The 13,647-nt window shown below is 44.2% G+C and overlaps 1 protein-coding gene across 1 annotated transcript in view; it reads right to left on the bottom strand.

Moving 5' to 3' along the window:
* The window catches only part of LOC126456568 (piggyBac transposable element-derived protein 4-like), a 46,503-nt gene extending 35,635 nt beyond the window's left edge, over nt 1-10,868 (bottom strand). The window contains exon 1 of the mRNA XM_050092313.1: nt 10,684-10,868. Coding sequence (XP_049948270.1) covers nt 10,684-10,868 — 185 coding nt within the window. The remainder of the gene's footprint in view (nt 1-10,683) is intronic.
* Nucleotides 10,869-13,647: the final 2,779 nt, after the last annotated feature.

Here is a 13,647-nt window from a genome sequence, read left to right on the forward strand (position 1 = left end):
TATGCGGCATTAACTTGCAGTAGTCGCAAGGCCCGAATTACCTTAGAGCATTTCATTTGTATCACGTTTTTCTATTGTTACATACTATTGCCACTTATATGCGATAATCGTAGAGTCACATAACATGCCACGCATAATATTTTCATCTTATTTTACTATTGTTATACACTGTTTTTATTCCAGTTCACCATCAACGGTAGTTTTTTTTTCTTTTTTTGTAATGGACTTGTAGTCCGGGGTGATATGCTACAATGCAGCGTCACCGGTCTATTGCGGTCTAACTGTGTTGGTGAGGCAGTAAGTTTCCACAGGGCAGTGACTCCGTCACTGCAATTCGCTTTGGAGGTGAGGCGGTGGGACTTGTAGTCACGTACCACCCTCTGACGGTGATGGTACTGCATGAGTCAGGCAGAAAAGCTTTGCTTAACATAGGCGGGTGAAGGTGTGGCGGTGGGGCTTGTGGTCCCGTACGCCAGGGCAGGGGTGGGATGCAACGGTAGTTTTTTTTTTTTTTTTTTTTTTTTTTTTTTTTTTTTTTGTTGGACTTGTAGTCCGGGGTGATAAGTTACAATACAGCATCACCGGTCTATTGCGGTCTAACTGTGTTGGTGAGGCAGTAAATTTCCACAGGGCAGTGACTGCGTCACTGCAATTCACTTTGGAGGTGTGGCGGTGGGACTTGTAGTCCCGTACCACCCTCTCACGGTGATAGTACTACATGAGTCGGGCAGAAAATACGATAAGATGTAAATATATTAGTAGACGCAATCTTGCGCCTGCGAGATTCACCACAAACGAGATCGCTCAGTAACTGAAATGAAATGGGAAATAAAGAAGCTGTTTTCGCCCGCAATCCGAAGACTGGTTCGGGGCAGCTCTCCGTGCTCGTTTATCCTGTGCAAGTCTCTTCTCTTCTCATGTTTATTATACGTAATATACGCTTGATCTTCCTGTGTAATTCCCTTTCCATATCATACACACACATCCCTCCACTGTCGTATTAACTATTTCTTTCACTCGACCGAGTGGAATGGCTCAGTGGTTTTCTTTAGTTACTCGATCTACAAATCTAACCTTCAGCATGTACCCAGTCACAAAACGAAACGCTGCGACCTGTATCAAAGGACATACAATATATTACATTCTAAAAGAAGAAAATAAAAGTAGAGAAGGTTTCTGGCTGTATCTACTAGACACCATCGCAACCTAAGAAAAACCGAAAATATAAGGAAAAGTTCGCAAATTTCTTAAAATTTACGATTATATAACAAAAAATAACTCGCTGAAATCGACCAGAAAAAAGAAAACGGAACAAAAGTTAATATGGAAAGTTTCAACAAATATCCACAAATTTGACAGTTCATCGCCAATGGACATACATTAAAAGTTGATGACATATTACAATCATAGACCATGATGTAATACACAGAAAATAAATAATACTCAAGACTCAAGCGTCGTATGTTACAATGTGCATAACAATTCGTAAACTGATTATTTTGTTTATATGTTACTTTAATGGCAGCTGTCTAACGTTAATTTATTAAATAACTTTTGAAAAAAAAGGTGGTTAGCATACAAGACTCGCATTTGGGAGGACAATGGTTTTAAATCCCTGTTCAGTTATCCAGATTTAGATTTTCCACGATGTCCCTAAATCGCTCCAGGCAAATTCTGGGATGGATCCTTAGAAAAGGGCACGGCCGATTTCCCTCCCTATCCTTCCGTAATAAGAACTTGTGCTCTGTCTCTGCTGACTTCGCTGTCGACAGGAAGTTAAACTCTAATCTTCCTTCTTTCTTTTACTGGACCTCTTTTCTACCCGATTCAATTCACCACTTCTTCTTTAGTTGCCCGTTATACACATCTAATTTTCACCATTCGTCTGTAGCACCACGTTTCAAAAACTTGTATTCTTGTCTATATGATTTATCGCCCACTTTTCATTTGTATCAAATGCTACACACCAAACTAATTTTTAAATTTACATTTTATTTTAATAAATCTGTCCTTGCTGTCCGTAGTCGGCATTTTATATCCACTTTATCTCTACCATCGTCAGTTTCCTTGCTGTCCAAATGTCAAAACTTATCCCATATTTCTAGTGTCTCATTTCCTAACCAAATATAACCAGCATTTCATGATCTAATTTGACCACATTCTATTACCCTTGTTTAAATTTTGTTGATGGGCATCTAATAACCTGAAAACATGATCCATTCTGTTCAACTGATCTTCCAAGGCGTTTCGCGTCTCTGGCAGAAGTACAACGTCATCGGCAAGTATTTTTAACGCTTTCCTAAGCTTTACTTCCTTTTCAAAATTTCTCCTTGGTTTCTTTTACTGTATGCTCAGTGTGGAGAATGAATGGGGAGGGACTATAATTGCGGTATCAGGGGTGTTTTCTCGACCGTGCCCGGTGCTCCACACGCAGCTACATGGGAGACGGCAGCCCACCGCCTGTGAGTTACTTTGAGAATTTTTTTCTCGGGATGTGTTACAGATATCAATGTCAAATTTGGTCAAAATGTTAATTGATATTTCCTCTACAAACTGGAATTTTTTCGACCGGAAAAGTCGAAGAGCAAAGGCGGAAGTGCCGTCGAAACGAAACAAAATTTCCGTCTACCACAACACGCGGTATATCACAGGTCAGCCTGCAAGTCTGAAATCAAAATTGAGTTGACGTTAGTAAAGCATATAAGATTCTTTAGGAGTTGTAGGTCGCTTAAGTTATTTGGACCATAGGAAACAAAATGGCGGCCATTTGAAAAAAATAGGGTTTTTTTCATCGATTTTTCTACTTCGGCAGCCAAGTAAAAATATTTATAGTTGATGAATCGGAATAAAGGTGGTACAACTCCTAAACAATTTAGTTAGCTTCGTCGGAAACAAAGAATCATGCCAATCGGTTCAGTAGATTTGAAGTTACCATACCGCGCGATAAAAAAAAAATTCGAGAAAAACGCGTTTGAAGTTTTGACTACATATAAATGCAATATTATGCAACGTATGTTCAATCTGCTAATCCGGATTCATAAACTAGTCCTTCCTCTTCCTCATAGAGGGCGTTCTGCTCGATCTGGGCCATCCTGCGCTCCCCCGGAGCCGCCCGGCGGCTTTCGGCCGCTTGAATCCGGTGGTCGTCCGAATGCTTGGCGAACTGCGTCGAATAGGGTCCCAGAGTGACGTCCATCGTTGTCATGGTCTTCAGAACTGCCGAATACCCTTCGTTGAAGCTGCTCACTGCCAGGAAAGTCGCAATCTCCACAGTCTTCGCACCAGAATGCAAATGCTTGGGGGCTAACTTCCAAACACACGCTTTCAAACTTACATTTGAATTTTGTGTGTTTCCTCCCAAGCACCGGTACAATAACTCGTCCTCCGAAAGAAAAAAAAACTAGTACGTGAAAAAGGCCGATTTCAGGCAGGTGCATTTTTTTCAATCGCGAATAACAAACATTTCCGTTTCGTATTCGGAAAAACCGTTTCAGGAGTGGATTCTAAACACTTTTATGGATCAAAAAAGCAATTAAAAAATAAATTTTTTTTTGAACCAAAAGATAGTAAACCTCCCCTTAGGTAGCCACAGTTCAGAGCTTTGCCACAGCAACTGCTAGCTCAACTGCTATTTCCCAGAAAAATGGCGGCTGGCATACGTCATTCCTATTCCAGAATGAGGGGAAGACTCAACCGATCAGTTTACTGAACAGCCCTCGAGAAAGCTTCGAATGGATCACTGAGGACAGACTACAGGACACTTTAATTGAAGCTGAGACGATCCGACCAGGCAGTGTGGGTTCCAGTGGAAGATTTCGACGGAACTCCAAGTGTTGAGATTTATGGAACATGTCACGAAGAATTTCAACATGACAACCTACCCCGCCGTTGTTTTTCTAAACGGGGAACGATCCTGCGACAAAGTCTTGCTTGAGAACTTGTTACGGCAGATGAGAGACCAAAGAACCATCCCAGACAACTTTATTAAACTTACAGCGAGCTTGCTCCCCAGCACAGAAATGCAAGTGCAAACTGAAGGCATAAGATCAGAGACCAAACTCGTAGAGGCCGGAATTTCGCAAGGCACGGTCGTGTCACCAGTCTTCTTGACAATCTACGCCAACGACATGCTGACGATTGCAAACGTTCAACTGGCACAGTTCCCTGATGACAGCCGGCCGGAGTGGCCGTGCGGTTCTAGGCGTTGCAGTCTGGAGCCGAGCGACCGCTACGGTCGCAGGTTCGAATCCATGCATATGTTGCACATGGACTACTCAGTTTGTATATTTTGCTTATTTTTTTATAGCTCCACACCACTTTTTCCTGTTTTCTCGATAGATCTGTGTTCAGTTTTTCGACGCCTATCCACTGTGCCAACTTATAACTAAATCTGAGGGGGGTGCGATGGGGAGGTTCCCTTGTCAGCAGATACTGTGTGTCAGTGCCCTATGAGACTGTATCAGCATTTAAGACTATTTGTCACTGTCAAGAAAATTACTCTCATTGTATATAACTCAGCACCACAGAAGAACCTGCTACAGCTATTCAATGTTAAGCACAGGGTGTCCATAATTAAAGTTCCAGTTTCAAAATGGTGTATAAACAGAACCACTGCTCGGAACAACATATTGTTAACTCAGGGGGAAACGTCAAGAAAAAATTACCGAAAATTTGAGCAATAGATAGCGCTGTAAGCGTCAGAATATGCTCACCAACAGACGCGAAGTACACGACTGTTCATTAGTTTGCGTTCGAGATGCCTAACATGATTGTCTCCATGAAAGATCACGTGCTGCTGGTAAGGCTCTTTTACAAGAACGGTGACTGCGTCAGTAGCTTTGCAGAAGTTCTGCGCAATCAAGTGAACTGAAAAAAGGTATTGGTCCGATGTCTGTCAAGGGTCTAGAGAAATTGATTACACAATTCGAAATGACAGGTTCTTTTGAAGTGCAATGTGACAGAAGGAGGAAAGCAGTTGATCCGACATCTGTCGAAGATTTGGCCGCAGCCTGCTGGAGGGGTCGAGCGGTTGTGCGCAAACATCTAGTGCACGGGGAATTGCCCGAATGTTGATATGCCTGCGAACACGGTGCATAAAATCGTACGAAACATCCTGCATTGTTATCCGTACAAAATCATCCATGTTCAGGAGTTGCTTCCTGCTGATCTGCCGGCAAGACTGCAATTTCTGGGGCGCGAGTGGAAGTGGACAACGAATGACCATGGAATATTCTGTAGACAGACGAAGTGTATTTCCATCTCCAACAGGCAGAATTGTAGAATATTGACAACAGAAAATCCGCACGCACATCAACCGCTACCACTTCATTCCGCAAATGTGGCTGTGTGGTGCGGCTTGACGGCATCGTTTATCACAGTGCCGCGTTTTTTCGAGGACGTAAGTCCTGGGGATCTAGTTCCTATGCCGTCGCTGGTAAACGCTGCGAGTGAATTCTGCGCACAATCGTCATTTTAACCCTTCAACGCATGGATGTGTGCAAGATGGCGTTCATACGCACACTGCACTGTCAGTGAAGCTGCTGCTGCAGAGGCATTTCGGAAGTGCTAGAATTATCAACCGCCATTTCCCTACAGCCCGGCCGTCCAGATCATGCGACCTTAATCCGTGTTACTCATGATTGTAAGGTTATCTGAAAGTTGTATTCAGTGCCCCAATTACCAACGTAACTGAGTTGAAGGCACGCATTGCGCAACACATAATGAACGTGACCCCCGAGACATTCTGATCTATTGCGGAACATGTTTCTCGATTTAAACTTGTGGCGGAAAACGAGGAGCAGCATACTGAAAATGATTAGAAACCCATGTCATTTTGCTTCTTATGCGATTTTTGGCCCCAGGACAAAAAGCGATGCCATTTTCCTTTCTATGCGATTTTTGGCCCCAGGACAAATTGTTGTTGTTGTTGTTGTGGTGGTCTTCAGTCCTGAGACTGGTTTGATGCAGCTCTCCATGCAACTCTATCCTGTGCAAGCTTCTTCATCTCCCAGTACCTGCTACAACCTACATCCTTCTGAATCTGCTTAGTATATTCATCTCTTGATCTCCCTCTACAATTTTTGCCATCCATGCTGCCCTCCAATACTAAATTGGTGATCCCTTGATGCCTCAGAACATGTCCTACCAACCGATCCCTTCTTCTAATCAAGTTGTGCCACAAACTCCTCCCCAATTCTATTCAGTACCTCCTCATTAGTTATGTGATCTCCCCATCTAATCTTCAGCATTCTTCTGTAGCACCAAATTTCGAAAGCTTCTATTCTCTTCTTGTCCAAATCATTTATCATCCGCGTTTAACTTCCATACATGTCCACACTTCATACAAATACTTTCAGAAACGACTTCCTGACACTTAAATCTATACTCGATGTTAACAAATTTCTCTTCTTCAGAAACGCTTTCCTAGTCACTGCGAGTCTACATTTTGTATCCTCTCTACTTCGACGGCCGGCTGGTGTGGCCGAGCGGTTCTAGGCACTTCCGTCTGGAACCGCGCGACCGCTACGGTCGGAGGTTAGAATCCTGCCTCGGGCTAGATGTGTGTGATGTCCTTAGGTTAGTTAGGTATAAGTAGTTCTAAGTTCTAGGGGACTGATGATCTTAGATGTTAAGTCCCATAGTGCTCAGAGCCATTTGAACCATTTCTACTTCGACCATAGTCAGTTAGTTTGCTCTCCAAACAGTAAAACTCATTTACTACTTTAAGCGTCTCATTTCCTAATCTAATACCCTCGGCATCACCCGATTTAATTCGACTACATTCCATTATCCTCGTTTTGCTTTTGTTGATGTTCATCTTATGTCCTCCTTTCAAGACATTGTCCATTCCTTTCAACTGCTCTTCCAAGTCCTTTGCTGTCTCTGACTGAATGACAATGTCATCGGCGAACCTCAAAGTTTTTATTTCTTCTCTATGGATTTTAATTCCTACTCCGAATTTTTCTTTTGTTTCCTTTACTGCTTGCTCAATATACAGATTGAATAACATCGGGGAGAGGCTACAACCCTGTCTCACTTCCTTCCCAACCACTGCTTCCCTTTCGTGTCCCTCGACTCTTACAACTGCCATCTGGTTTCTGTACAAATTGTAAATAGCCTTTCGCTCCCTGTATTTTACCCCTGCCATCTTCAGAATTTGAAAGAGAGTATTCTAGTCAACATTGTCAAAACCTAAGTCTACAAATGCTAGAAACGTAGGTTTGCCTTTCCTTAATCTAGCTTCTAAGATAAGTCGTAGGGTCAGTATTGCCTCACGTGTTCCAATATTTCTATGGAATCCAAACTGATCTTCCTGGAGGTTGGCTTCTACCAGTTTTTCCATTCGTCTGTAAAGAATTCGCGTTAGTATTTTGCATCCGTGACTTATTAAACTGATTGTTTGGTAATTTTCACATCTGTCCATCTAAAGATTTAATAGAGAATTGTGAAAAATTACAACTAAATTGGTCAAGAACTCTTCCCACATACATTACAGACATTGTTGTAAATTATAAATAGAAAGAATATGTAAAGAGTACGGCATCGTCTAAAGATTTAGTAGAGTTTCGTGAAAAATTTGATCAATGAAGAACTCTTCCTCATACATTACATACTCTGTTATAAATATGAAAAATATTCCAAACTTCAGTAGAATATCGTGATAAATTTGAACTAAATCGGTCAAGAACTCTCCCCCCTTATATATTACAAAACTATATCGATCAAGAACTCTTCCTCCGTATGGACTACATACATTTATATTAATTATAAATATAAAAAATATGTAAACGCTAATAGAGTATTATGATAAATTTGAACTAAATCAGTCAAGAACTCTGCCCTCTTATGTATTACAAAAATCGTTATAATTTATAAATATGAAGAATATGTAGCCTATATCAGTCAAGAACTCTTCCTTCTTATATATAACATACACAGCTATAAATTATAAATATGAGGAATATATCAAGAAATCTTTGCCCTTATTACATACGTTGCTAAAAGTTATAAATATAAAGAACATGTAGCATTAATCAGTCAAGAAATCTTTCCTCTTATGTACTGCATACATTGGTATAAATTATAGATGTGAAGAATATGTAGCCTATGTCTGTCCAAAAATTTATTAGGGGATCACATAAAAATTTGACGCAAATGGGTCAAGAACTATTCGGGATTTTTTTAGTGACAAAGTTTCCTCTTTATCTATTAGTTCTCTCTTTATCTACTACATACATAGTGGTATATAAATTAAAACAAATATAGCCTGTATCTGTCCAAATGTTCATAAGAGTATCGTGTAAAATTTGAAGTAAATCAGTTTAGAACTATTCGACATTTTTGGAAACAACTATTATATTTTATATATTACATAGATATTTATATAAGATACATGTTAAAGATATAGCCTATTTCCCTTAAAAATATAGCCTATGTCCGTTGATTGTTCGTTAGCGTATCACATAAAAATTTGAAGTAAATTGGTCAAGTACTTTTCGAGACATTTTATAACAACGTTGAGGAACGACTTGTCTTTATAGAGAAGTACAGTTTAATGATAATCATGTGATAGGGTATTGGTTCCTACTACTGACACATGCAGTTATTTGAAAAGATAACTCGAAGCACCAAGTTTTGCTAGAAAGATAAGCTTACTTACTGTATTTACTCTGACCATCTGGCACAGCACTGATCAACAAACACAACCCTCAATGGATTTTGTTAAGCTTTTATCCTTTTTGGCTGTATTTCTGTACACTTCTCACTATGATTTTGCCACCATAACGAAAAAAAGCGTACGTAATTTTAATAATACTGAAGGGTCACAAATTCTATGATGAATTAATGAGGTCATTCATTGTCTTGTTCTGTAACCATGAAAGAATCTGGATGCTAAGAAAAGAAACAGACAGTTTTACAACACAAAACGAATTTCACGAACCGATCTGTTTGCAAACGGATCTTTTTTTTTAAGACTAATTTTCATGTGTAGAAGTTTTCATTTTCAGCGATATCCGCCTCGGTAATGGTGTAATCTAAACTGGAAGACAACATCTTTAACCCTTTCAGATGCAAGATAAATAAAACCATTTTAAACTTTTTTGTTTTATTAGGATATAACTCATACAATATTATGGGAAAATGTGAAAAATAATTTTTCGTGCAGTATTTCAGCAGGTACAGTGTGGTTTCTGTGGTGTCACCGCCAGACACCACACTTGCTAGGTGGTAGCCTTTAAATCGGCCGCGGTCCGGTAGTATACGTCGGACCCGCGTGTCGCCACTATCAGTGATTGCAGACCGAGCGCCGCCACACGGCAGGTCTAGAGAGACTTCCTAGCACTCGCCCCAGTTGTACAGCCGACTTTGGTAGCGATGGTTCACTGACTATTTACGTTCTCATTTGCCGAGACGATAGTTTAGCATAGCCTTCAGCTACGTCATTTGCTACGACCTAGCAAGGCGCCTTATCAGTTACTATTGATATTGCAAATCATGTACCGTCAAAACCGTCGTTCATCATTAATGGATTAAAGTTAAGTATTCCACCAGCTACGTCCGTTTTTCTAAATTCTAATTTCCTTGTCCTGTTCCAGACCTCACGCCAGCCTGCGTGAGCTAAAACGCGTGCATTTCGGCCTCCTCTAGTAACACGGTGTTGGCTCTCCTGCCAACCACAACAGTTTCAAATGAGACCACCACCATAAACTTCATTACTTTCCGTGATAGGGCACAAAACAGTTCCTTTCTGCTGATAAACACAACGCAACTTGGCAGGAAGAACATGTACATCTGCTTCTATGTGGATTACCTTTTGTGCTGGAGTGTACACATTGCCTCGATGTGCCTTGTACTGGCAGATGTTTTGATTCTGTTGTGCGTTTTTCCAATGGAACAACAGTTTTACACTTTTTGGCGCATGGTTCAGATGACGCGCTTGGGCGGCCAGGACTGTCTTTGAAAACACTGGATCCTACAAGGCCAGCTACAATACACCGCCGAAATTCCTTTAGCTTTTTCTTTTCATTTGGCTTGGTTAGTCGAAACAATATAAATGCATTTCCAATAGAAATATCAGTCATATACCAAAACAGTCCGAGCCACCAGCGTCTAGATTATCTGTCAATTGCAAAGAAAGTATTCATCATGTCTGCTTTATCTACACATCCCATGTTCGAATTATAAGATTTCACTATCGGTGGGCGAGGTATTTTTGTAATTGTGCCATCGTTTTCTTTCCTACCGACTCCTTTCAAAGTTACAGGTTGATAGTAACGTAACAACACTTTTATCTTTCCATTTCATGCATGCAATCCCATCGCAGCGAACTGACCAGTCACTTTCTCCTCTTCGCGATGATGTAATGATCTCTGAGTTCGTTGTGTGATGACCATCAATCGTGATATGTGCAAGGTTGTTTGATACAAATTAGAATATTTATAACCGAAAACACCTTGAGTTGATCTTTTTCAAGAGGTCTGTAATTCTTACCTTTCTGAGTCGCATAAAGATAAGTCTGGAACTGTGTGTTCCAACATATTGTCCGCAAATATATATAAAAAGAAGTCAACTGGCAGAATACCTTCACCTTCAGTTTTCAGTTTTCCTTTGACACCAACTTCCTCTAAAAAATCGACAGAATACATTGTACTGTCATCCCTTGCCCATGTAAAATTCACGGACCTTACTAGTGGCATGTTATCTTCAGAAGTGAAACTGTAATCACTGTCATTCTCAGAACGATTATCACTTTCACTTTCAGAAACAACATTAGATGTCACTGGTCTTGGCACTTGTGAATCAAGATCAATGTCTTCAGCCACAATATCACTTTCATTATCACTGGTACTGTCAGTCTGAGTCCACATCAGAAGGAATTTCTTCTAAAAGACACGCCAGAACTTCCTCATTCTTTAATTTGCGAGAAAACATTTCGCGAAACTGAAATAAAAAAAAAAAGATGAGCTTCTAATACTCCCCCTGCAGCCGCAGTGGTTTCTAACGAAACCACTAGAGTAAATATGGGAAAAGTACATGATTTTCATTATTGTTGCAATACATATAGCATGTACTTATATAAGAAAGTATTATGAATTTGTTCCATGTGTGAAACTTACATTTCAAAGACAAATTCAACCACAAATCAAGAAAAAGAGAACCAGCACATCACAAACAATAATGGCACTTACACTTGAATCGCTAACTGCAACCATGTGAGAAATATTGACGTAGTTCAAATTTTCATCGCTAGATGGCAGCACCATCTATGTCCAGAAGCGTGGTTACGAATGCAGCCTCTGTGCTCTTGCCACAAAATCAAAATATCATGGGTGGCTTCAAATAAAACCACATCGTCACAAAGCGTTAAATGGGATTCCGAACAACAGTCGAGCCCTGCGTTCTTCACTTGGCTTTTCCATAGGAACGGAGCGTCTTTTGGGGCGTGTAAAAATTTGCTGCTCAGGTGAGAATCAATCACGAGGTCTTCAGATAATGTTCAAGACCCAACCCACTAGAGATTCGAGGGTTGGATTCCCTCTCTTCTTCATCGAAGAGTTTCACTGCCTGGGCTACTCTCAGGGTGCGCCTTCGACGTGGAAGATCCTTGCCGTGTCGTCTGTTTGCCGCCGCCGCCGCTTGGTCGCCGCCTTCCGGTCCTTGCCGCCGCCGCCGCCGCCGCCGCCGCCTGTCGGGGCTCGTCGCCCGTCGCCGCCTGCCGGGGCTCGCCGCCCCCGCCTGGTCGCCGCCTGCCGGTGCTCGCCGGTGCCCGCCGCCTGCCGGTGCTCGCCGCCGCCGCCGCCGCCGCCGCCGCCGCCGCCATCCGGTGCCGCCTGGTCGCCACCATCGCCGCCGTCCTGACCCTGGTCTACGGCCGTCTTCGTCTTCATCCGTCTTCGTCTTCGTCTGTCCCCGGTTTCTGTCCTCTCCTCTTCGTTCTGTTCGTTCTTGTTTCTCTCTCCCGTCATGTCCGCCCCCACCACCACTGTCACTACTACCACCACCGCCATTGTCTATACCTCCCCTTCCGCCGCCTCCACCACTATAACTTGGTGTGCCCAGTCCCACCTCCCTCCTTCCATTCCACCTCTCCTCACTGTCCCTTCACCCTCTATCTTTGTCGCCCCCTCTCCCGCTTCTTCCTCCCGCTCCTCTCGTTCTGATCCCTTCCCCCCACTCCCCCAGCCTGTCACTGCAGCTCCAGCTCGGGTGGTGGCCCGTCGGGCCACTGCCCACGCCCAGCTCTCCCCGTCACCTTCGCCATCACCGCCGCCTCTGCCGCCGTCATCGTCATCGTCGCCTTCACCGTCACCGTCACCATCTCCGGCGCCGACTCCGGCCCCAGGACCTGCCCCTCCCCGCCACATTCCCGTTGTTCCCATCCCCCACACCTCCTCCACCGCCGTCAAGCGCCCCGGTGGCACCCCTGCTTCCTCTGCTTCCAAAAAGGCTGCACCTCGTCCTCCTTCCCCCACCCTTGATGCCATGGAAGTCTCCCCGCCTGTCCCTGCCCCCTCATCCTCCTCCTCTCTCCCTTCCTCCTACCGCTACCTCCTCTCCCGTCCTGATCCCTCTCTCCTTGAAGCCCGGAACCTCACCCTCTTCGTTCGCCAGCATTGTCCTGGTGCCCCCATCTCCCTCCTCACTCCTTGCCGAGATTCTGTTCTCATCTCCTCCCCCAGCCCAACCCTCGATACTGACATCCTCTCCCGTCTCCCCATCACCCGTTTTGGTCCCAACGCCTCCCTTACCCCTGCTCCTTCTCCATCTCCTACCCGCCAACCCCAACCCCCGCGTCGCCCGCCGACCCTCACCGCCGTGATCACGCGGCTCAGTCCGTCGATCACGGAGGAGGAGGTGTTGGCGGAGCTCCAGGCCCATCCCACGCTGGAGGTGCGGGCGGTCCGCCGCATTTTCAACTCGGCCGGCCCCACCCGCCTTATGCGGGTTTTCTCTGAGGACGCCCCCTCCATTGACCGTCTCCTGAAGGAGGGTGCCCTCCTCTTCCACCAGCGGTACAAGGTCGACCCTTCCCGTTCCCCTCCTCAATCCCTGCGCTGCCAGAGGTGTCTGCGCTATAATGCACACCCCACAGCTGAGTGCCGCGAGGCCCCCACCTGCCCGCATTGTCGGCAGGCGCACTTCCTCCGGCAGTGCCCTAACCTCCAATCCCCTCCCTCCTGTAATACCTGCAATCTCCCTCATCCCACCTACTCCCAAAAGTGTAAAGCCCGACCCCCTCCAACCACTCCTGAACTCACCGTACCTGTCCGTCCTCTGGACGCCCCCACCCCCCTGGCAATTCCCTTCGTCCCCCACCCACCGCTGAGGACATCATCAGGTTCCTCACCATCGTCCTCCAGAATGTTCATCCCTTTCAGCGCCCTCACACCCTCCAGCAGATCTCCCTTGCTGCCCGTTCCATCTTCCAACTCAAGATGTACGCCACCTACTCCAACAACCAGGCCCATTTCACCTTCTCCCGTCTTGACACCCTCGTTTAAATCCCAGTCATGGCGCGACAGCAACGTATCCTTTTCAACAACATACGCTCCCTTCCTGCCAACAAAAACCTGTTCCTGCACACCCTTGCCACCCACCGCGTGGATGCCTTCCTCCTCAATGAAACCTTCCTGCAACCCCAACACA

Source organism: Schistocerca serialis, chromosome 2 (assembly GCF_023864345.2).
Source record: "Schistocerca serialis cubense isolate TAMUIC-IGC-003099 chromosome 2, iqSchSeri2.2, whole genome shotgun sequence".
In the NCBI taxonomy this organism is placed as follows: Eukaryota; Metazoa; Arthropoda; class Insecta; order Orthoptera; family Acrididae; genus Schistocerca; species Schistocerca serialis.